The sequence below is a fragment of the Mastomys coucha genome, unplaced genomic scaffold, assembly GCF_008632895.1.
Source record: "Mastomys coucha isolate ucsf_1 unplaced genomic scaffold, UCSF_Mcou_1 pScaffold22, whole genome shotgun sequence".
NCBI classification, from domain to species: Eukaryota; Metazoa; Chordata; class Mammalia; order Rodentia; family Muridae; genus Mastomys; species Mastomys coucha.
Genome location: NW_022196905.1, coordinates 185774420 through 185798872, shown reverse-complemented (window position 1 = coordinate 185798872; position 24453 = coordinate 185774420). Strand labels below are relative to the sequence as shown.

Here is a 24453-nt window from a genome sequence, read left to right as displayed (position 1 = left end):
AAAAAAAAAAAAAGAAACTATAAAATGAATTCAGAACACTAGCGTCTTCCAGAGACTGCTCTCCGCTGTTCTTCCTTACAATGCTGGTGCCTGCCACACATGCTTGCACACCTTTCTGGGCCTCTTGCAGTCACCATCCTCACAGAGAAGAGCAGCTCAACCATTTGTTTTTTTGTTTTTTGGGCTTTTTGTTTGTTTGTTTGTTTTTTTCTTTTTGATTTTTTTTAAGATTTATTTTATTTATTATTTTTTTATGTGAATGAGTTCACTGTAGCTGTACAGATAGATGACTGTGAGTCATCATGTATGTGGTTGCTGGGAATTGAACTCAGGACCTCACTCGCTCCAGCCCCACTTGCTCCTGCTTAATTCACTGTAGCTGTCTTCAGATGCACCAGAAGGGGGCGTCAGATCTCATTACGGGTGGTTGTGAGCCACCATCTGGTTGCTGGGATCCGAACTCAGGACCTTCAGAAGAGCAGTCAGTGCTCTTACCCGCGGAGACATCTCGCAGCCTTTTTTTTGGGGGGGTGGTAGTGGTGTTTTTATTATTTATTCATTTTTATTTATACGAATACACTGTAGCTGTCTTCAGATATACACCAGAAGAGTGTGCATCAGATCCCATTACAGATGGCTGTTACAGATGGTTGTGGACCACCATGTAGTTGCTGGGAATTGAACTCAGGACCTCTGGAAGAGCAGTCAGTGCTTTTAACCACTGAGCCATCTCTCCGGCCCCCTCAACCATGTTTTTAACACAGGGCAGTGACCTTACTTTTTTGCAGCTGGTAAAAGAAACCTTGGAAAGGTGAGGAGGACTGTCAGCTGGCCAATGAAGGGAAAGCTCGACCTAGGTGGGATGTAAATATGGTGAGATGTGTTTCTCGTGGGATGAAGACAAGAATCACCAGAGACCCTCTTAGGTAGCTGCTGTCAGGTGGAAGCAAGAAAGCCACACGAGGGACTTAACACAGCACTGTTAGAATATAGGGCTTTCATACATGTCAGGTAATAACCATTAACATTATTGTTAATAGTTGAAAGGAAACTTTGAGAGACATGTTAGCTACTTTTCTCACTGCTGTTGCAGAGTTTCTGACAGAATTAGGAGAGGGAAGCCCAGACGAAGGTCAGACTACAGCCCTCAGTGACCTACAAAGTAGCCTGCATCTGCTGGCTGTGCCCTAAGTTCCCAAAACCCCCCAGCCTCCCCAGATAGCACCATGAGCTGGGGGCCAAGAGCTCAAACATAAGAGCCTGTGGGGCAAATCAGAGTCAAACCAGAGCAGACTGATTCTTTCTCTGTGAGGATGGTAGTTGCAAGAGGCTCAGACTAACTAGATGCTCAGACACAAAGACCAAGAAGGAATATGGGAGAAAGAAAGACACCAAAGAAGCAACGTAAGAGACCTGCTATATTCTTATATATAAAAGGTTGCTGGGTCAATAAGACAGCTCAGCCCATAAGCATGCTTAGTTATTGCCAAGCCTGTCAACTTGATATTGATCCCCAGAACTGCAAGTTGTCCTCTGCCCCAACAAGCAAGCAAGCAAGCAAGCAAACAAACAAACAAATATGATTCTTTTTTCAAAAGTTTAAGGGATTCCTTCACTGTGTTCTACAAACACCATATTTTCAACAGGACAAGATGATGGCCTGGGAGGCCAAAACTGATGTTACAAAAATTCCAACCATGATGTTTCTTGGGTGGCCTTGCCTTTGGAATCTGGACTTTTCGTTTTTAATAATCCCATTCTAATAGCTCCCACAAAGCAGAAGTCCTTCGCTCTTATCACCTTACCTTCCTAATACATATTAAACAGTGCTCAGGGGTAGCTGAGGAAAGCTTATTCCTAAGGGCCCATCAGGAGAACTCGGTCCACTGCCCTTTCTCACATCTTCTCAACCGTCTTATCACTAGATGGACAGACAGAGTTAATCCCCTGTATCAGCTCCTCTGCAACCTAGGGGTAGGATGGCTGCCATTGTATGTCTTGACTGTGCTAACGTATTTAGTCCCCAGAACATCCTAGACACCACAGCGCCATTGAAACAAGAGACCGGTTTTCCAAAAACAAAACAAAAAACAAAAACATTGAGATTACAGACGGTATCTGCAACTTAAGAGGTGATCAAACACTTGAAGGCAACAACCAAAATGTAACACTGGAGGTGAGGCTAGTCTCTCAGCAATGACACAGGTGGAAGATACGCACCAAGTTCCTAGCGGCTTTCAACACTCACACCTATCAATCGAAGATTCAGGAGCAGTTGTTAGCATAACCACGCCACTTAAATCCTTAATCTCCATAGAAGGATAAGGGCTCTTAAGTAAAAAGAGCACTAGATAGTTTATTCCCTTACGTAAGTCATGGATAAAGTTACTTCTACTTTTGGGGGTCGGGGCAGGTCATACTTTATGATTGATATTGGCATAAAGAACTGTGATTTGAAATGACTCATAGGTAAGAAGAAATTGTACCCTGTGGCAGTCGTTTTAGAAATTTCTGTCTTTTAAAGAGAATGTTACAAAAACTAAACAAATCCAGAATCTTCTGTGGAAACCCTTGGGACCTGCTGTTACTTTTTTCTAATAGTTAAAAAACAAAACAAAAACAAAAACAAACACAAAAGCAATCACACTTTTATCTTTATCATGGTTAAGAGCTAATCTCTGTTTAATGGAAACACATCTACCATGTTCCAGAGCTCATGATGTTTGTGACTTACAAGATTAATATTTGATTCGATGCCTTCCTTCCTGTTTAGCACATCTCTATTGGTAACATAGTCCACTTTGAGTCTAGCACTGAACATGTGTATGTGCTACAAACACACTGAATCCAAATGCTTGTTGTCCTTGTTGAAAAATGCTAGGTTTTATCCCCTAGTGACGATGAAGCAGGGGCAGCTTGACTTCCTCTAGTAATGAATGAGTTATTCTTTCCTAACATCATAAGCAAAGATTCCTTCGGAAGATGAACGGGCATTCACATCACACCCTGTACTGTGTTTCCTACATGGCTTCCCCTGTTCTACTTCCAGACACCAAAGCTGAAGCTGTTTCAGCCGTGAGCAACTGTTCACGCTCAGGAACTTTAAAGTATACTCAGGAGTTGAGGAAGGAGAGCTGGAATCAGCCAGCTAGCCTGGCTCTGAAACCCTAGCTAGTTCAGATCCTCTCACTTCCTGATTGGATTAAGGAGTCCTGGGGTAACCAGGGCTCAGCTCAGTCTGCTTTCAGAAATAAATGTAATAATCCTCCTCCCTGAGTGTGGGCTGCAAGCAATAATTTAGCACTGTTTACTATGGATAGTGCTTCTTACAAGGAGGTAGAAATGTTTGTGTGTGGGTGAAGCTTTGGTATTTAAAAGCATTCTAAATTACAAGAGAGCCAGTGTGTGTTTTAAAATGTCAGAGCAGGTTCAACTTTCATACAGAAGGCCTTAGTGCAAGTCACATGGGCTACTTCATAAAGTTAAAAGGACCAGCCTATGAGAAGATGTAAAAATTCCTAATTTATAAGCACCAATAACATAAGCCAACAAATACATAAGGATGTAGTATTTAACAAACTCCCTGCTAAAGTTTCCTCTACAGAATGCAAGAAAAAAAATATGTTTGTGTTTTCTGTCCACCAGACCCTAGTAATCAAATCAGATGGAAGGAGAGAGGGATTTTAAAACATAGTGTGGCATCAATTTTAGAACCATGAACTTTATTTGTCTCATAGTCAAAACTGTGTTTTAGTTCAAAACATAAATGTAAAATTTGAGTATATAAGGAGATTAATGCCAAGAATCAACAGAACTAAAAGTAGAAATAAATCCACAATTATAGTGGGTAGTTGTGTACTTATAAGTCTTTGGAGTCAGTTTGTTCTTGGAAAATAACAATTTCTTGGGAGAAAATTAACAATTTAATAGTTACTTTAATAGGGGAAATGTATTAAAAGTTATAGTAACAGCAAACAAGGAAGTTTCCTATTGCCAATGGAGAGGAAGAGTGAAGGCAAAGCAGTTTGCATATGTGGATGTTTGGTTACTGCAAAGACAGTGCTGTGGATATTGCTGACAGAGTGGCTGGATGTCCATTGCAGGCTCATATGTTGAATCCTTGATCCCCAATATTTTGAAGTTTTAAACTGGATGCACAGAAAATAATTAAGGGTGGACAGGTGCTATGTTCCTAATGGGATCTGAGTTCTTGAGAGGAAATGGGGATCTTTCTCCACTTTCCATTGCACAGAGAGAGGAACATATGTGTGTACCCTGGAAGATGGTGACACATGTGTGCACCCTGGAAGATGGTGAGCTTCCACAAGCTAAGATGTGGACTCTCACCAGAGACCAAGTCTCTGGTACCTCAGTCTTGGATTTCCAGCCTCCAGAACCATTGGCAAAGGGTCCTTTTAGGCTTTCCTGTCTGTGGTATTTTGGTAACACTGCTTTATCTAAGACAATGGCTGTTCTCTTGTTTGTAGCATGTACTAATTGAACAAAGGTAGACGTCATTATTACTCTCTCGTACATGAATGTAATGCACTCTAACCATCTCCAGCCACCCACTACTGCTCTGTCTTACCCATCTTCCTCTTCCCGATGGATCTTTTCTTCTCCCACCCCCTCCTCTTCCCATCGTTTTCTACTTTCCTGACTTAAACATATATTCTCCATATGAGGGAAAAAAGTATACAATTTTTCTTTCTGAACCTAACTAATTTTGCTTAATGGTTCTATCCATTTCCTACTGAAGAATTCATGTTTTTAAATTGCTGAGTAAAATCCTACTGTTTGCATATGCATATATATATCACCTTTTCTATTTCTATATGTACTCATCAATAATAATCTTTTCAATGGCCCAGAATCCACTGGATATGTTTTAAAACTTAAGACAAACTTGTTTGCCTATGTTACACCCATCCATACTCAAGACAAGTTCAACCAGATTGTAATTATAAGCAGGAAAGATTATACTATGAATCTTCTAGAACAGTGGTTCTCAACCTAGGATTGCGTATCAGATATTTATATTATAATTTATAACATTAGCAATATCAAAGTTATGAGGTAGCAATGAAAATAATTTTATAGGTGGGGGTCACCACAATGTAAGGAACTATATTAAAGGGTCAGAGCATTCGTGTCAACTTTTAAGCCAACCTATGCAGGTCTTGTCTACTGGACCTGAAATCGGAGGACCTGAACAAATTGGGTGGACTTCAGTCTAAGGCTATACACAATCTTACTGCAGTTTCAGTATGCTCATATACACAAACGAGTCAAAGAAAACAATTATCCCAGGAAGGCTGTTTGAGTTGAAAAATCATGATCAGGAAAACATGTAAGCAAAGGTTAGTAAGCAATACTAAATATTAACAGGGCAGTTTTTCCCCGAGAACTTTTTCAGGACAGACCGACTTAGACACAATTGTCAGACATGTGCTATAGATTCTCTCTGGGAAAGCACAAAAGCAAGGCAGAGGCCTTATCTTGGTTCAGGGTACACTGACCAGCTATGATCCAGCATCCAACAAGAATAAACATTTTATAAATTGAATGTAAATGTTTGTCATAGGAGGCACAAAATCACATCTAAGAACAATCCAGGGAACAAAATGTACCTGAGGTAAAAAGCCCTCTGTTTTTGTCCTGGGGTCTCTCTCACATTTCCCTCAGGTATTGTCCACCACGCATCACTCTTTTGACCACAGTTCTGACACATTAGGAAGGTTGAGAGACACTGCTCTACAAGAAAACTTGAAATAATCATTCCTTGACATAGTTAAAGGTCACTTTACTAACAGGACAAAATAACTTCTAGTTAAAAATGTGAAAGATTTATAAATTGCACCATATTAAAATGAAGAAAATCCTTTCATTAAAGAGACCTCTTAATGGGAAGGTTTTTAACTATCTTATACATGCTTTGTAAAGCCAGGTAGCCCTGCAATGGTAATTAATTGCCAGAAATAAAGTCGGCCAGAATTTCTTTTTGAGTTGAGTTAATGTTTGTTCTGGTTTTAGCTATTTTCTCTGTGAAAAACAGAAACCTAATTTGTTCCTGGGTAAGGGTGAGAAGCCAAGACCAAGGCACCATTCACAGCAGGAGCTTATTAATTCTTTCATTAGAGTTATCTTAGTTCAATATTATATTCCAGTTTTTACTAGCTATAGACATGTTTTTGAAGTGTATGGATGTTTTGCCCACTCTCTCACTTAGGGTTATTATCGCTGTGATGAAACACCATGACCGAAGCAGGTTGGGGAGAAAAGGGTTTCTTTCATTCACAGTTTCTTCATCAAAAGCAGTGAGGGCAGGAACTCCAGCAGGGCAAGAACCCAGAGTCAGGAACTAATGCATGGGTCATGGAAGGGTGCTGCTCACTGGCTTGCTTCCTGTGGCTTGCTCAGCTGCTCTCTTATAGAACCCAGGACCACCAGCCCAAGGATGCCACCACCTACAATGCACTGGGTCCTCCCCCAGGAATCACTAATTAAGAGGGTGGTCTACAGCTGGATCTTGTGGAGACATTCTCTCTATTGAGGTTCCCTCCTTTCTGATGACTCTGTTTTGGGTCAAGTTGACATTGAAGTTGCCAGCACAATTGCCTCTTTGCCAACTTGACACACAAACACATCACTGCTAACCTCTCCTTTCTTATACTTCCCTAAGACCATGCACTAATACCAACACTATAATATAAACATTCCAAATTTTAAAAGTCTCACAGTCTTTCAAAAGTCTAACCTTATAAATTTCAGTCTCTTAAGTATAGCCAATCTCTGGTGGAATCCACTCTTAAAATTCAACTGTAGGCCCCTGTGTCGAATAAAAAGTAAAGATTTTCTTACTTCAAAGGGGAATAACCAGAGCACAGTCATAATCAAATTCAATCAAAAGCAAGCTCCAAAAGTGGAAATAGCTCAATGCCTAATTATCTGGATTTACTCACAGTCATATTGGCCACTCCAAAGAGCTCAGATCACTTCTCCAGTTCCACTCTCTGCAGCACACGCAGATTGTCTTCTAGAGTAGTCCCGTTTCCATGACAACCATGATGCTCTCCTAGCTGGTCATCCCATGGTACTGGCATCCCAAAACTTGCTGGGTTCTCTCACTGCAACTGGGCTGTACTTTCTCCTACAGCTTCTCCTGGGCTTTCTTCAGGGAGTCCAGTCCTACCACACAGTGTCGGGGCTCAGTTGCTCTCTTCATGACCATTTCTCATACCTTCAGAACCAGTACCACCTGGGTGACTCTTACACCATCAAGTTCCACTGCCAGCACAAGGCTCAACCTTGTCCACTTCTGAACCACAGCTTCTGTGTGCTGACCCTGAAGAAACATTCCCAGCAGACTTCATCTCAGTGATGCTGGTCCCTTCTTAATCACAGCTGATTCTTCAGTCCCGGCTGACCAGGACCCACTATCCTAGCAAAGCAAAGGTTTTACCTGAGTAGTTCTGGTCTTTTGTTAATCACAGCCGATTCTTCGGCTCGAGCTGACCAGACACCACAGATTCTTCACACGTGAGGCCTTGAAGAGTCTTTGCTTTCCTCTGCAATGTCACAAGCCACTCTCCTCAACATGTTTACCCTCCAAGCTCTTACAGAACATCTCGCTGAGTTCTCAACACTCAGAGGCTTTTCTACACTGAAGGTCTAAAGTCCTTTCATAATCTTCCTCAAAACATGGTCAGATCTGTCACAGCAATAACCTACTATGCTGGTACCAATTTGTCTTAGAGTTGCTACTGCTGTGATGGAAAACCATGTTAAAGCAACTTGGGGCGGAAAGGGTTCATTTCACACACAGTTCCATGGTTCATCATCAAAAGCAGTGAGGGCAGGAACTCAAACAGGCTGGAACCTCGAGGCAGGATCTGCTGGAGAAGCCTTGGAGTGTTGCATACTGGCTCGTTTACTATGGCTTGCTCAGCCTGCTATCTTATAGAACCCAGAACCATCAGATCAAGGATGGCACCACTCACAATGGACAGGGCCTTCCCACATCGTCACAAATTAAGAAAATGCTCTAGAGCTGGATCTTACGGAAGCCTTTTCTCAATTAAGGTTCTCTCCTTCCAGGTAACTCTAGCATGTATCAAGTTGACATAAATTAGCCAGCATATACACTTACCATGTGTGCCGTGCGCTCAGCCTTAGGAGTCCAGAAGAGGGTGGTAGATTCCCTGGAACTAGAGTGACAGCCTGTTTTAAACTATCATGTGGATGCTGGGAATCGAACCCTGATCTCTGAAAGAGCAGCCAGTGCTCTCAACTGCTAAGCCATCTCTCCAGTCCTTTTATTATGGTACATTTTAAGAAAAGGGAATTTCTTTATTTCTTTCTTTTTTTTTTTTTTTTTTTTTTTTTTTTTTTTTTGTATTTTTGAGACAGGGTTTCTCTGTGTAGCCCTGGCTGTCCTGAAACTCACTCTGTAGACCAGGCTGGCCTCAAACTCAGAAATCTGCAATCTACCTGCCTCTGCCTCCCAAGTGCTGGGATTAAAGGTGTGTGCCACCACTGCCTGGCTAGAAAAGGGAATTCTTTAAGGGCATACTATGTATGTCTAAAAATTAAATCATTAGAAGTGGGAAAAAATTCTTTTTTCAAACTCAGGAATTAGGTCTGGTAGCTCATGCCTCAAAGACATTTGGGAGGCCAAGGGTAAGATATCATGGTTTAAGGTGAACATAAATGAATAAAGTTTGATTTACTTTTGGTGCACCCATTGTGGGGGGGTGCTTTTGAGTCAGGATCTCAGTCTGTTTCCAAGACTGACCCCAGGCCAGTGTCTCTAGTCCCAGCCTTCCAAAATGCTGCAATTAGAGGCATTGTATGCAAGACGCTGCTGTCAGCAAAACTTGTTTTTACTTTACATTCTATTAGGAAGAAAACAGCTGAAAAAAATTTTTTCTAATACTTTATCACTTGGAATTTGAATTTTTCCTTATTGTAATAGGTCTTGCAGATTTGCTCGTTTTTTAGAAATCATTAATATCCTAGTGTTTATATAAAAGGAAAAGTACAGTCCAAATGAATTCCTCAGAATTATTAAGTGATTTCACTAATCCTTTCTCTGCTTAGCATTTGAAGCCAATACATTTTTTTTTATCCAATATATTCTGTGCTAGTAAAATACAATATCTATCGTAAGGTAAGCATCAGCATCATAAGGCACTAATATTGTAAGGCAGTATCATAAGAATGTGTTGAGAATCAGAGCCATAACTACTCTATCTTTAAGCTGCCTTTGCAGCTATGTGAAGTCCGGGTACATGTGCTGCTGCTGAGGGGTTTGAAGAATGTTAACTGCCTCACCACTTAGCTTCTAGTGTGCGTATTTGTAATGATTAAACGGGTGTCTTAGTTACTTCATATTGTATAGTTGTGGGGAAAAAAAGCCCAGCGGCCAAGGCAACATATAAAAGAAAGTGTTTAATTTGATGCTTTCAGAAGGTAAGAGTTCATGATGGTGACAGGAACACTTGGGAGGTCACATCTTAATATGCATGTTGGAGATAGAGAGAGAGTGGGGGTGGAGGGAGGGAAAGGGATATTCAGGGTTGTTGTTCATGGTGGTGGTGGCACAAACCTTTTGAAACACAAACCTTTTGCCTCCATTAACACGCCTTCTTCTATAAGGCCACAGCTTCTATCTTTCCCAAGCAGTACCACCAATTGGAGACCAAATATTGAAGCCTAGGGGCCTATGAAGGCCATTCTTATTCAAACCACTATACCATGTGTCCTGCATTGTTCCTAGACTTCTTTCAAGTTAGGGATACTCTTGAAAATGGGAGGTGTATTTTTAATTTGTAATAAACACTCACACATCAAAATGTCATTTTCACTATTTTTAAATGCAATCGGGGCATTGGGTGGATTTTAATGTTGTACCCTCCATCTCCCAGGCCTTTTCACCTGAGTCTTTCCATCCTCCCAAAGAGAAACTATAACCACGTCCACCAACTCTACATTCAGTTCCCAACCCCAACCCCAACCCCAACCCCAACCCCAACCCCATCCACCCCAAAGAAGCACCATTCTGCTTTCTTCCTCTGAATGTGGCTCCTGGAGTTGCCAAATACAGGGAGAACCATGTGTCTTTTTTTTCTTTCTTTTATATCTCATGTAGTTTACTTAGCATCATGCTTTTTAAACTTTATGTTACATGCTTGTACTTATTGTAAGTGATAAACTGAAACATAACAGTTTAATAAATGTGAAGCCAGGGACAATGTCTCTTATGTCTCATGACAAGTACTTCAAGATCTCAGGTGACTGCTGTCCTGAGATGCTATGGAAGGTGGGCACACCCCAACCTCTGAGTTAAATAAACCATGGAAAGTCATCATCTTTATTTTCTATTTCCAGCCTTTTAATTATTTTCTAGTTGTCCACATAAAATGCAGTTGTACATGAAGTTAGAGTACACGAAGCATTCTCAGGCCTGGCTTTTTGTTAAGCGCTGTCTGTACACGATGGAGGAAGTTTAGACTCTCACTTCTCATGAGGCAGGAAGAACAGACCAAGAGCACAGTCACACCTAGAGTCCTGCAAACTAAGTTCTCCTTTCAGCTTTGCTCAGCAAAAAAGAAAAAGGCCCTGCAGCAAGAAGAGGAACTTCTGTGTTCTGTCAAGGGTACTTTCCCTCAGCCCTAAGTATCCCTTCGCTCTCCTGACCTAATGCAGAATCCAGTGGCCCTGTTCTGTGGCTGGAAAGAGCCTTCTTCAGCTCGTGTTCCCACCAAAGACAGAGGAGGTTCTACTTAGGGTGATGTTAGGAAATTGTGGGAGGAAGCCTGGCTGACCACTTCATGTGCCAGAGGTAGGGTTTGTGTGTCTGGTTAGGAATGAGCAGTTACAGACCTCACTTTCTTCTGCAAGAGGAAAGCTTCAGTCAGGCCCTCTTCACCATCCTTGAATCAAGGGACTAGGACTGGCAAGATGGCTCAGTAGGTAAGGGTGCTTGCTGCTACACCAGAAGACTTGAGTTAGACACCCCCAGAGCTCACATGGTAGAAGAAAAGAACCAACTCCTTCAAGTTGTTCTCTGACCTCCTCATGTGTGTCCTTGAATGCTTATGCATATGTGCACATGTATGTGTGCATACACATGCACACATAATCAATCAAACAATCAATCAATAAGCAATCAAACAAAATATAATAATGAATAGCTAATATGTATTGAGTTTTGAATCCAAAGCTAACTATGACATGATTCCTGGGACTGAGTGCTTTGAGGGGTAGGGTGTGGCTGTAACAGGACAGAAAAATAGAATTAAAGAAAAAAAAAAAACAGATGAATAGGATCCATGGTTCTCACAGTCTCAGCTTGGGTCCACAGAGAACAGGACCCCTGAGATTTTGTGAGAAACCCAAATTCTCACCCCATAACTGCTGAAATGGAAAGAGCAAAGCAAGGTCTAATGACTTGCACTTTTGACGAATACTCCGAGGATACAGGTGCAGCTTTAAAATGGAGAACTACAGAACTCAGTTGAGATCAGTGAGAACAAAAGGCAACGGACATATTACATCATTCTGTACTAAGATTCTCTAGACTTAGAACTAACTACAGTACTTAAATTACCTCCATTTACAGGTTTTTGTGTTGGGTTATGGGTAGAAGCTGAGAAAACTCACTCCAGAGACAGAAGCTGAAAAATGAAAGCTTTATTTTCTGTGGGTGCAGGGAGGCGGCAAGTTTAGGATCTGGACTGTGTCCCAAAGGGAGATTGTACAGTTTTATTCCATGGGACCTCAAAGCAAGGGGAAGTGGGGTGACCTGTTGTATTGACTAATCATGTTTTGGCACAAGGGGTTAGGCAAGGAAGTTAACGCTGGTGACTGGACCTTATCCGGATCACCTGGTTTCAGGCTTCAGCTTTTGCAGCCAGGTCTCCTCCTGGTCCAGAATTCAGAATGATCAGGGAACAAAGGAGTGGACAAGCTGCAGGTAGTCCAATTAAGTCACGACGGGCAATGCATTTATGACTTGTATGCCTTAGTTTAAATAATCGGCAACTTCCCTCTTTACTGGTTAACAGTCAATCCTGAAACACACGATGAAGCAGGCTAGGAGATAGTTCTGGGAATGTGAGCTCAGTTTTGGCTCTGCCAGCAAGATGGAACTTGTTCCTGGGATGGCTGGATTCAGGAAGCTGTCTTCTAACGTTTGGAAGTTTCTGTATGATTGCCATATTTTAACAGGACTTTGAAGCTAAACAACAGATTTTTCAAAGAGATTATAAAGCAATGGTATAAAGAATAAGTATGACTAAACACAGAGTGAGTCTCCTTATGTCCTGCAGTGATGCTCCACAGAGCTGCTGCAAAACAGTGAATTTGGGAACTGGGCTCCTTGGTCCAAACCTGCGATCCCAGAACTTAGAAGCTTCCTCCTAGGAATGATACAATCTGATTCCTGTGATATCCTAGACTCAACATTTTCATGATTTGATCACTATATTACCTTATCTAATCTTATCTATGTGTGTTTGTCTATGAACACAAAAGTTATTCACATATCCATAAATGATTCATTAACATAAACCTTAATAACAACGTACCTTGTGCCAGTGTAAAACTTACCTGACAGTATGCTTTCTTCATACATACCACAGCATACCCTTTTCGTGCTTACAAGCTTAATACAGCACGTAAGTCCATACCTTGGAACTGCTCTAAGACAAGGATTCACAAGGCAAGAGAAGAAACAAGAATGATGTCACCTTGTGTGATCTCGGCTGGAAGCCTGGGCCCCAGGCACCTGTGACAATTTTTATGAATATTTCTTGAGCATGTTCCTAGAGTCAGGCCCAGTTTTAAGCCCTTGGTGTAAACGTGTGCAATAAATCTAGTAAATATTACGTGTGAATGGGCATAAAATACTTGAGGCTCGATTTGCATGTCATAAATTTTCACAAGTAGATGAATTCACAAATAGTGAACCAGAAGAATCGTGAGCATCAGCCATGCTTTAACACTTCCCTTGTGTGAACGGATACAGTCAGCAGCAGCAGCAGTTGCAGCCTAGGAATTACTACAAAGCTAGAGTGTTCGGCTGTGCCATTGACATGAAGAAATAAAACCCAACAATGCAAAAAATATGAAAAATTAGATTATATTTACATTGTAACTTGAGAGATTAAACTGTTTGGGTTTTTTATCAGAGTGTTTTATGTTTTTTTTTCTTCTTCTCATGATAAAATACATCTCAAAATCCAAGAAAAATAATGGGGCTTACAGAACACCATGAATTCATTTTTCCAACATACTAAGTTTCGATGTGAAATTTCCTTTTCTCTGATAAAGCATTGTAATAATGACAATGTCGTGTTTCTATCCAACAACTAATGTCCTTTACAGATTTCACCATCTCCTTCCAGAGTGTGCCCATGTGTTGTATTGTGAGTAATATACTAGTCCTGCATCTTTCTGTGATCTTGGGTAAAGTAGTGACCTTCATAGGATTTTATATTTTTTTCTCTTTCCCCGTAACAAGTATTACAGTTTTTCATTTGTGATCGCTTCTCAGGTTAGCAATTCATTTGTTGCTGAATAATGCAGCCCATAGAGTCCTCATGTCACCCAGAGGGGGCTCTGATGGTGCACCCTGCAGACTGAATTTCACGTTGAATACGCTATGCAGCTACCATCTACCAGGCATCACCCTCTCTGCCTTAGATTTTTGACCTGCAGCATAGTATTAATCACAGCGACCCTCAGCGTGTTTGTGGGGCAAATGGACCATGCCTCTAGACAAAAGAACTAGTAAGGTCAAACCCCGTGAATCTCAGAACTGAGAACAGTAGGAGTGGGACCTCTCCCTGCCTGTCTTTACCTGTTGTGGAACACATAATCATGACAGCCCTCTGAGAGGACCGTGACAATTTGTCAGGTAGGAAAACACCCGTAGTAGTCCTTCCCTCATGCAAATAGAGCATCCCTAGCAACTCAAACTGAGCCAATGGGGAAGCATCTACCCCTGAATCCCACCGGACTCCTCAAAGTTTACAAAGTCCTCACCCACATGGAATAAAGTGTACAAGTTATTTTTACTGAGGATCGTCTGAGAGTGGCTGATTTACTGAGATGTAAACACTTGGGGAAGAGGTTTCTCTCATTGGACCTCGATGTCAGGCTTCCCACCGACCCCACCCACCACCGCCAGCCTCAGTCGCCTCTACCGCCGACACTGGTCCTGTTGCTTTAGTGAATGAGACCCAGGACCCTGACTACCTGTCTTGTGCAGGCCACCCAAACCTCCTCGCTTCCCTTCTAAGGGCTGTAACACTTCTGGTTTTCCTAGCCTGACCGAGACCTGGGCAAGATTTGTCCTGATTCTGCAGCGGGAGATAAAGTTAATTTCAAACCCAGACAAACAACTGGGGGTACCTATCTGCATATCAAAACAGACCTGGCTGCCAGTTCTCCCAGAATCCCTCAGTTCCTACTTGTGACCCTGCCCTCTAACCTGAACTCTCCAGCCCAGAAGCTGGGCTGGCCTTTGCCCAGAGTCTTTCCCCTATTCGATCCAGCCATTTTGGCTACCTGCCCCTTTTGTACCTTTGACCTGGCTGCAGAGCCTGGTTCTCCTCTCTCTCCATCGCTTCCCCTCCCCCTTCTCCTCTCAGGGTCGCTATCACTCTGGACTCTCCCAGATGTGTCTGTCTCTGGCTATGCTCTCCCTCAATGTCTATAATAAAGTTTCTCCTCCACCAAGGAGCAGCCACGCGCTTTCCTTTCCTTTTTCTTTTTTTTTCTTCATTCACAATAAACAGTTATGAATTATGAATATACTCTCTTATACCAAGCACTTAGAGCAGGGCCTGACATACGAGCCATGCTTTCAAAATGTTAGTAAATGTTGTGGAATTTATTTGTTGTATGTAAATAAAAGAAGCACACAAGGAAAAGATTGTATTGGCGTATACAATCAATCCAGTTAATGAATTTGAGATGGATCCTTATAAATGAAATACATAGGGGCCAGTGTGTATAAAACCACTCGCCCCTGACAATTTACACAATGTTGCTGACCTTGCTTTTCTCTTCTGTGTAGGAGAGGAGCATCACTCAGGATAGGTTTCACGATAAGAAGTAGGATATGAAGCTTCTGGTCCTATTTGCCTGACAAATTGCAAGCTCTCTATCCACCCATGGTGTATGCTAATACAAAGGCACGTCTCGTGTGCTCTGTGTGCCAGATAATTGCCACAGAAAGAGTAGTTTCTGTTCTAAACAAGACTCTCCATCTCTTCTGGAATGAAAGTCTAGTAAATCCTAAATCTTGAAAAACAAATAAAACAAAATGAACAAAAGCTCAAAAGGTAAAGCAGTAACAAAACCACCTTCAGACTGTGTGAGGAATCTAACCGCAAAAAGGGACGTGGCGCCATCTAGTGGATTTTTTTTGAGCATTGGGCTACAATATTTCCATACCAGAGTCTTGGATAAACAGTAACTGGGGGAAAAAAATAAGGAAGGTTAGTGCAAGTAATAAGTATCTTTTAAAATTTAACAATAATTTCATATTTAAGAATGCTCTAGGGGCTGGAGAGATGGCTCAGTGGTTAAGAGCACTGACTGCTCTTCCAGAAGTCCTGAGTTCAATTCCCAGCAACCCACATGGTGGCTCACAACCATCTGTAATGGGATCCGATGCCCTCTTCTGAGGGTGTGTCTGAAGACAGCTATGGTGTACCTGTATAAATAATAATAAATAAATATAATATTAAAAAAATAAGAATGCTCTACTTTTTTTTTAGTTTTTAGGCTTTATTGCAGAAAGCAGAGAAAGAGAGAGAGAGAGAGAGAGAGAGAGAGAGAGAGAGAGGAGGGGAGGGGGAGGGGGAGAGGGAGAAGGTAGGAAAGTAGAGATGGTGGAGAGAGGGGGGAGGGAAGGGAGAAGAGAGAGAAAGAGGTGAGAGTAAAGACAAGAAAGAGAGCAAGAACTTAAGAGCAGAATGCTCTACTTTTAACAACTTTTGTTAAAGTACATTTGTTACAATGAACTACTCACCATTGATGCTACTAGTAACTGGACTCATTTCCCCCATGTTTCCTCCAGAGTATTAGGTATTAGTCAGTGTTCCTCAGAGAAATAGAACCAATTGGAAGGATGTGTGTGTGTGTGCGCTTGTGTGTGCATGTATGGCGGCAGTGGTGATGGCATGTGTGTGTGTGTGTGTGTGTGTGTGTGTGTAGTTGTGCTTACAGATGAGTATTCATTTATAAATGTGTATTCACTTGTCTTCTGGGCAGTGGTGTCACTGCATAAGAAGATTTTTATCACTTCATTACTTAATCTGGAAGCATTGTTCTAGATTTTGAAATTGGAACAAAGATAGATGTGAACTCAATGCCATAGAAATAAATGAAAGTGGAACTGTTCAGGTGTTGAACAGAATCCTCAGGAAATAGGAGTCAGGGCAAGTGCTATGCATAATTGAGCAGTCCTGGTCTAGGTGTGCCTTAGATGATCATCGTTTCAGCTCGGATCCCACACTTTGAGTGTCGAAAGCTCTGAAGGTAAGACTGTCTCCCTGGGCAATACTAGGAGGTGGGCTCTGTTCAGGAAATCTATGCAGCAACGAAGCTGAAGTCAAAGGTTTGGCTTATAAAGACCTCAGAAAGAACTGAAGTGTTTTCTTACATCACACGGCCTTCAAAGATCCTAAAAGTCCTATCAGAAGCCTTGACATTCACCAAAGGGCCAACTTACAAATGATGGTATGGCTTAGGGGTAACCCTGTGAAATCTGATGAATTTTAAGTAAATGGCAATGTGCTACAGGGAAATTGTGTTGGAGGAGTAGTGGAGGGAACCACTATCTTGGACCGAAAGGAAGGAGGTATTTGGAACCCAGGAAGCAGGTAAGAACCCAGACCTCTGGTGGGAATCAGGCTGGGAGCCTACTGAATAGGTTGCAATTGCACAAGCACTTTAGCTTTGATGATGAGAACAGAGACTGGAAACAGAGAGTGGGATAAGGACCAGGGAGATTGCAGAGAGCAGACATATTCCTGCGGAATTGTCAGCATGTGCCTGCCGGGGCCTCCCTTTGCTAAACAAGAGGGTCAACACAGTTATCCCATCCCTGTCTTACCCACCATTGTTGACTGTCTGTGTAGAAGGGTGATGGCCCCTCTTGAAACTGGAGATTTGATGGTCAATGCCCCAAAAGGTTCTGCCATCCATACCATATGCCAATTAAAAGGAGTAAAAGTAAAGATGAGTAATGTTAAAAAAAAAAATCAGAAAGGAATTTTACTCAACATGACCACATTGGGAAAGGAACCCGAGAAAGGGGTCCAAAGACCCCATATGCATCATCTGGATCCTGACACGAGTTTCAGATTTAAACAGAAGGAGTTGAGCAAGACCCAAGACTTTCCTTGTCGTATGTCATTCTAGGGATCAAAAATTTAGGACAATGGCTTATCTGTGCCTTCAGCTAAAGTAAAGGTGACAAACATAAAATGAAAACAGAGATGTCAGTTTTTACCAATCGGTCCTTGGGCCCAAGTGAGGAGGCTATACTCATCAGCAATAACAGTTGCGAGTGCCAGTTTGAACTCTTTGTTCATAGGCCTCCAATGCAAAGGAAATGGCCTGTAAACAGCTGTCCCACCCATGTTTGGACTTGCTGAAAACGTTATTCGTGCAGGAGCAGGGACTAGCCAGACTGCTGTGGATTCAAGATGGCTGCCGACTGGGACGGCCTTCCTGATGAGAAGTGCAGTTTACTTCCACGCCTTCAATTCCGTGACCACTCTAATTATAGTATGTAGCAGAAGTGTCACTACCCTGTATCAGGCCAGGCTTTGATGGAGTGGACAGTGCCTAGTTTCTTGGGGTCCCATGCGACTGTGTGGGTTGGTCGCCATCCTGCTGGAGGAACTATTTGAGGAAGTCTTGGGACTTCACAAAAGAGATGTAACTAAAACCAGGCGTTTAGCCACATACGAGCAGCCACTTCTCTACCCATTGGGTGTACACCTGCCTGAAGCTGGTGTGGACCCTTCAGACCAGATCAGCCACCTGGCAAAAGTCTGAGCGTCACACGGAGCAGAAAGCTAGTCTTGACAGCATGTCTGAATTCTGCAGATTGTGAACATGGGGAAATGAGGTTTTAGTCTTTTAAAAAATATTTTTAAATTAAAATACATGTGCATCATTTACCCCCCGACCCTTCTCACCTACCTCCCCCCTCACTGTCAAATTTATGGCCATACTTATTTTTTTCAAATTGTTCTTATATATACAGATATGTCTATATGAGTGTATATAGATATGTATAAATGTTCCTAATTATATAAATAAAAGCTGCTCGGTCCATATAATGCTACTTCTATGTATATGATTTTAAGACTGACCATTTGTTATTGGATAACCATGTGGGGGCTCTTCCCTGGGGAAGGCTATCTCTCTCACTCTCAGCATTTCTTTAGTTGCCTGTAGATCTTTGAGGGTGCCAACAATGGGCATGCTAACATGAAAGGGGGTGGCTCTCATAGGATCTCAGCCTTGGTGTTTTTTGGGTTGATTTTTGTGTAGATGGAGGTTGCACTCAGACCTCTAGAGAAGGAGTTTACCACTGAACTGCGCATGTCTAGAACCATTGTTTCATTCCAGTGATAAGTTTGTGATACATTGATATTTAAAAGTAGGTATCTGGGACACGCACTCACACACATGCACACACATACACACGTGCACATGCTCACACACCCACGTACACACATGCATTTGCACATACACTCCTGTACTCACACACACAAATGAATGTGGTAATTCACTTTTGTAATCCCCCGTGGTCACTCAAGAGACTGAAGCAAGGCGGGGATGGGTTGTGGGGGATGGGGAGAGGGGGGGTGGTAGGGTGGGGAGCTGGTATTGCTATAGTTGGAATTAGCCTTGGTTACACAGTCAGTTCCTGTTCCTGACCAACTTGGGCTACAAGGAGAGAGACTTGATCTCAAAACACGCAAGGCAACAAACACACGCAATCAACCAATGAGTCGAACAGCAAAGACGCTCTACAGTAAAATGACTGCTTTGCGCGACTTTGAGGATCTGTTTGCAGAAGCAGAGACTGCCCAGCAAAGGATGCTGATCTTGTGTATCATCAGACCTAAAGCTCCGATTAATCGATCTTGCATTTACTAGATCTAGGCCTTGGTTATTTTAAACCTCTCTTGCCTTCTCACCTGAAACCTTGCATCTAATTGATGCTGAGAGGAGGGTTGTGAAATCTTGTACAGCTTTTTGCCTTTCTCTCAGGAATTTACATGCTGTTTTGGAGAAGCTAGGCTGGAAGGATAAGGGCTTGGGAAATCGATATTTTAGAGAGGACTGTGGGGTTGGCCCGGGGAGGCCACCAAAAACTCTGGTCTCTGGATACAGAGAAATCTATGATCTGCAGAATTAGTGGCCAGCTTTTCCGGAGGTCCGGGCCGGAGAGGGCGGGAAGGGGCGGAGAGTGCTGGCCACCATTCGGCCCACTGCAGTCGCAGCTGAGGCAGGAGGTAGAAAGGATGGGAGGGTTGGAAGACCTCGCTGTGGCACCCAACCTCCGCTGGATCTGAGGGTCCGGAGCGGGAAGCTGTGCCTGGAGCCCCGGGATCCGCCGCGCCCATGGGCCCCGCCAGCGCCGCTGGCTGCGTCTCTGCGGGCTCGCGGGTCCCGGATACCCCGCGGGCGCAGCGCTAGCGGAGCTCGGGGCTCAGGGCTGGGAGGGCGCGGAGCTGAGGTCCCGGGGATCCCTGGGCGTGCTGCAGCCTCTGCCCCGCGTGGGAACGGCTCCGGGAGCCACCGCACCGTGCTGCCCAAGGCCCGAGGCTCCCGGCCCGGCCTGTGGGATAAGAGCCAGAGCCTGGGGCTGATTGTAATTGGGTAAGTTCACCCGGGCTGGGTGCAATGAGTACTAGATCATGGCTTGGTTTTGTGAGAAGTGCGTGATTTCCCACCCCCCGCGTCCACCCCCCCCCCCCCCGCCTGCAAAGGCGAAATCCATCTGGTGTATGCGTTGTTCCTTCCGGCATTCATTCATGAAATTGTAGTATACTGGCAGCAGCAGGCCTTACCAAGTGAGTCTCTTCTTCACTCAGAGACGCATTACCACGTACCAGAAGGTACAGTCCCCAGAACTAGGGCTGCTTCCTAGATTTCGAAGGATCCTCCCTCTCCCTTTGGGTGCATTTGCTATACAGTTGAAAATCAGATCCTTGATAGTTTTAATTCAGGGGTAGAGTGTTTGCCTGGCTTGCATGAAGAGGTCCTTGCTCAACTTCCAGCGTGCAGAAAGAAAACACACACACACACACATACACGCTTGACTATCCTGTTTTTGTTTTTGTTTTTGTTGTTGTTTTGTTTTGTTTTGTTTTGTTTTGGTTTGGTTTGGTTTGGTTTGATTTGGCTGTCCTGGAACTCACTCTGTAGACCAGGCTTGGCCTCGAAATCTGCCTGCCTCTGCCTCCCAAGTGCTGGGATTAAACGCATGCGCCACCACGCCCGGCCTATCCTGCATTTTAATCTAAAGACTGTAACTACTTCAAATGTTCCTTTCAGACAGAGAAATAGTGTTTTGAAGGCTGTAAGGACTGTTTAACATTTGAACTTCCTTGGGGCAGTTTGACCCTGTGGTTTGCAGGTTCTCAGAAATCTACCTTAAGAAATAAATAAATAAAACCAGACTCAATGAAATCTCTGGAGGAACTCCTGGAGATGGGTATTCAGCTCTGACTTCCACGTGCGAGCATTATGGTTCTATTCAGCCCACCCCAGGGGAGCTCACATCTTGGTTTCAAATGTGCACACAAGAAAACTGTTACTATGTCTAAAATGTGAGCATGAGGAAAGGACTAACATAAAACTATCAAATGTCTACGCATTGGGTATCATGACTTTAAACGGACCGGATGCAAGTTTTAAAGTACTTATGGGATAGGGTATGTCCTGTAAGTTTGCACATTTAGTCTGAGTAGAATATGAAGGGGTGGACAGTTCACAGGGGATTAAGATGTTCAAAGTTATGGTGGATTAGTGTTTGGCTAGAGAACAGAGAAACCTAAGGACTAAACCCTAATACTAACATAACACAGGAAGCAGAAGCCTCTATAGATTGATTTGAATGCCACATCAGCAGTCTCCATCCTGCCGTGAGCTGCCCCCTATCTTCTCCATGCACTTGGGATGGATGCTTCTAGGATGAGGAAGATGGCTGCTGCCTTGTCAGTTTTCAGATGTGGGTGTTGAGCCCCAGGGAAGAGAAGTTAGTGGGTGAGTCAACTATGAAGAAGTAGTCAGAGCAAATCCAAACCCTTACAGTCTTACATCCCAGCCTCATCGGTCTGGATGGCGTGATAGCTCACATCTAAGTTATGCTCCGTACTTTTCAAAATACAGCCACTTGACATAATACTTAGTTGATCTTTGAAAAGCTGCTTTATATGAATTTCTATGATTACCTAAAAGTTGAATCACAATGTGGTTTTAAAGACAACTTAGAAACATCTGAACAGTGCTAATAGAACGTGGTTTATTAGCATAGGAGCTGGGTGGAGGGTGTGGCTCAGTGGTAGGGCATTTGCCTTATACAAAGAGTTTCTGGATTCAAGCCCAAGCAACATCAGAGAGAGAGAGAGAGACAGAGAGAGACAGAGAGACAGAGAGAGAGAGAGAGAGAGACAGAGAGAGAGAGAGAGAGAATAAAAGCTTGCAGTATGCTAAGTTCTTTTTTCTGCTTCTTTTTAACATCTTTGCCTCAGAATTATTTAACTGTACTTAAGACATACAGGTAGTAGGAATGTAAAGTAACATTATTCTGTTAATCATTGTACAAAAAAAGTCAGTATAAGGCAGATGTTCTTGGCTAATCTCTGCAGATAGTATTAATTTTAAAAGAATCCCCTTCTTTTCAGCAAAATTTTATATTAAAAATACAAATCTTAAAAGTTAGCTACTGGGCTGGTGAGATGGCTCATCCAGTAAGAGCACCGACTGCTCTTCTGAAGGTACTGAGTTCAAATCCCAGCAACCACATGATGGCTCACAACCATCTGTAATGAGATCAGATGCCCTCTTCTGGTGTGTCTGAAGACAGCTACAGTGTACTTACATATAATAATAAATAAATCTTTTAAAAAAAGAGTTAGCTTCCATTTTAATTAAAAGCAAAGCCAGACTTTATCTTTAAAGCACACCAAATGGTGCCTTTATTTGAAATGCAGGAAGTACAGATCTCCCCCCACCAACCTTAAGTTAACATATGCTTTAATTGTATGGAATTTATGATTTCTACTAGCAAACACAAATGACTCACTGATAAACATGAAGAAGATATTTTGATAAAGGGAAAGTAAATGTTTTAGAAAGTTCATTGACAGGGCATTTTAATGATTAACATGAGCTGTGCCAAGTCGGTTTAATAGTTTACTTAGATTTTTAGATACTTTAAGTTTTCATTAAATTTTAACATTTTGAGCCCTTGAAAATCCAGAATGCACACCAGACAGTAGTAAAATTGCTTGTTTGAATGGCTTCCAAGTGATTCGGATAGTTTGGTGGGTTTCAGAATTGATATGGGATTAATGATCGCTGGCTGGCATGCTCATTGGGTTTTATAAGGGACCTAGTTAAAGAACTGCAGGAACCTAGCCCATGCTTGCTAACTGAGCCTTAGGCCTTGGAAAAGTCAACTATTCTGAACAATTTTGTGTTTTTCTGGCTTTTTCGCGATTGTTAATATATTTTCAGATTATGTAAGTATTCTTGTAGGTTACTGGCAACCTTGATTCTAAGACAAATAAAAACAAGGCATTACCGAAGCCTCTGCAGCGAGGAAGAGGGGTGGCCCCGAACAGTGGGGCGTTGATTGCAAACCAATGTGATCACATTATAGACGTCCCTATTTTCCTTTCTTCTCAGAAGGGGACTTTCAGAAGGACTCAGGAAGCACAGCTCTGAAAAGAGCAAAGATCCTTTACCTACGAATTTTACAAGAAACGTGCAGAAGGCCATTGATAAATTCGACAGGTAAGAAACAATCATTTTCAATGCTGACCCAAGCAAAGATGTGTATAGTAAATGTGGGGGCGGGACAGGATCCGTAATACTGTTTTGGTTTTGATCAAGTAAAACGAAGCTTGACAAAATGAATGTTAAAACAGCTTGCTCTGAACTTCGCAAGTACATTTAAGGGGACAAGGAGGAAGTGGGCCTGAGCAGACAAGTCAGGCCTGGTAGAATGCCCACGCTTCGCAGCTCACAGGATCTCCGTGTTCGTTCCTTCCTGCAGCGAGTCCCCCTCATCCTTTTCATCCAGTGGGAGCCGCACGCCCACAGATGCCCACAACTCATGGCCTGGCTCTTCCACGCAGAGCTCCACCACGGGATTGTCTACGGAGAGGAGCTCAGTTTCTTCTTGGAGAGATGATGTATGTCTTTTGATAGTTTCAACAACCTTGTAGGAATGGTTTATGGAGAATTACTTTCCAGTCATTTATGTATTTGTGTGTTGGCCTAGAGGGCACACACTTAACTGTGATGCCATTCAGAGGTCAGAGGTCAACTTCGGATATTTTCCTCTACCACTCTCCTCAAAAATAATTTTATGAAACAGAGTCTCTCACTGAAGTGGAAGTTAGCCCAGAGATCAACTTACCTCTGCCTCACTCCAACCCCAGACCAAATTACAGGTGCATGCTCTTAACCCCCAGCTTTCAGTTGGATGCTAAGGATCCTAACCAGCCTCACTTTACACAATGAGCTGTCTCCACAGCCCTAAGAATTGTTTCTTATGCTCAAAAAGAATCTATTTACCATTTACCCAAGCATTACAACTTACATAGTATTTATTATATATTTATGTATTTATACTGTTAACATTTGAAAATGTCAAAGTGTCAAGATGTAGAGAAAACTGATTTATGCATAGCCCAGAGTCTTAGCTGTTGTGTATTTTCTTTCTACCACTTTACACCCCTGCCTGCCATTACACTGTACCTAGCTTTTAAATAGTATCCTATGGCTAGAAACCTGAGACACAACCTCCACAGTGAAGGCTAAAAGTAAGAAAAAGTTCTAGAAAAACAAATACTGTAAGCTATCTCCATGATTAGAGGACCCTGTCACACACACACAGGTTCCCTGTGCCCCTAGAAGTCTAACCCAGGTATTTCACTTTTGCCTTGTCGTGAGACAAACCATGCACACTGACTCTACCTAGGGTATTTTGTGACTGTGAGATTCTTAGAGTAATGAGATATTTAGGTACAGTTCTGGTTTTGCTAAGATTTACAGAATCTCTAGTCTCCTTTGTCATTCCCCCAACCCCATTCCCTGAGATGATGGGTATGTAAAGATGTGTATCTATATCTAAAAGGAGTCTTAAACGATCTCAGAATTAATGTTGTAACTCTTACT

The 24453-nt window shown here is 42.6% G+C and overlaps 1 protein-coding gene across 1 annotated transcript in view; it reads left to right on the top strand.

Moving 5' to 3' along the window:
• Positions 1-24453, top strand: part of Fam149a (family with sequence similarity 149 member A) — a 52035-nt gene that overhangs the window by 10032 nt on the left and 17550 nt on the right. Inside the window, exons 2-3 of the mRNA XM_031339652.1 lie at positions 22957-23064; positions 23327-23465. Of these exons, the coding sequence (XP_031195512.1) occupies positions 22957-23064; positions 23327-23465 (247 nt within the window). The remainder of the gene's footprint in view (positions 1-22956; positions 23065-23326; positions 23466-24453) is intronic.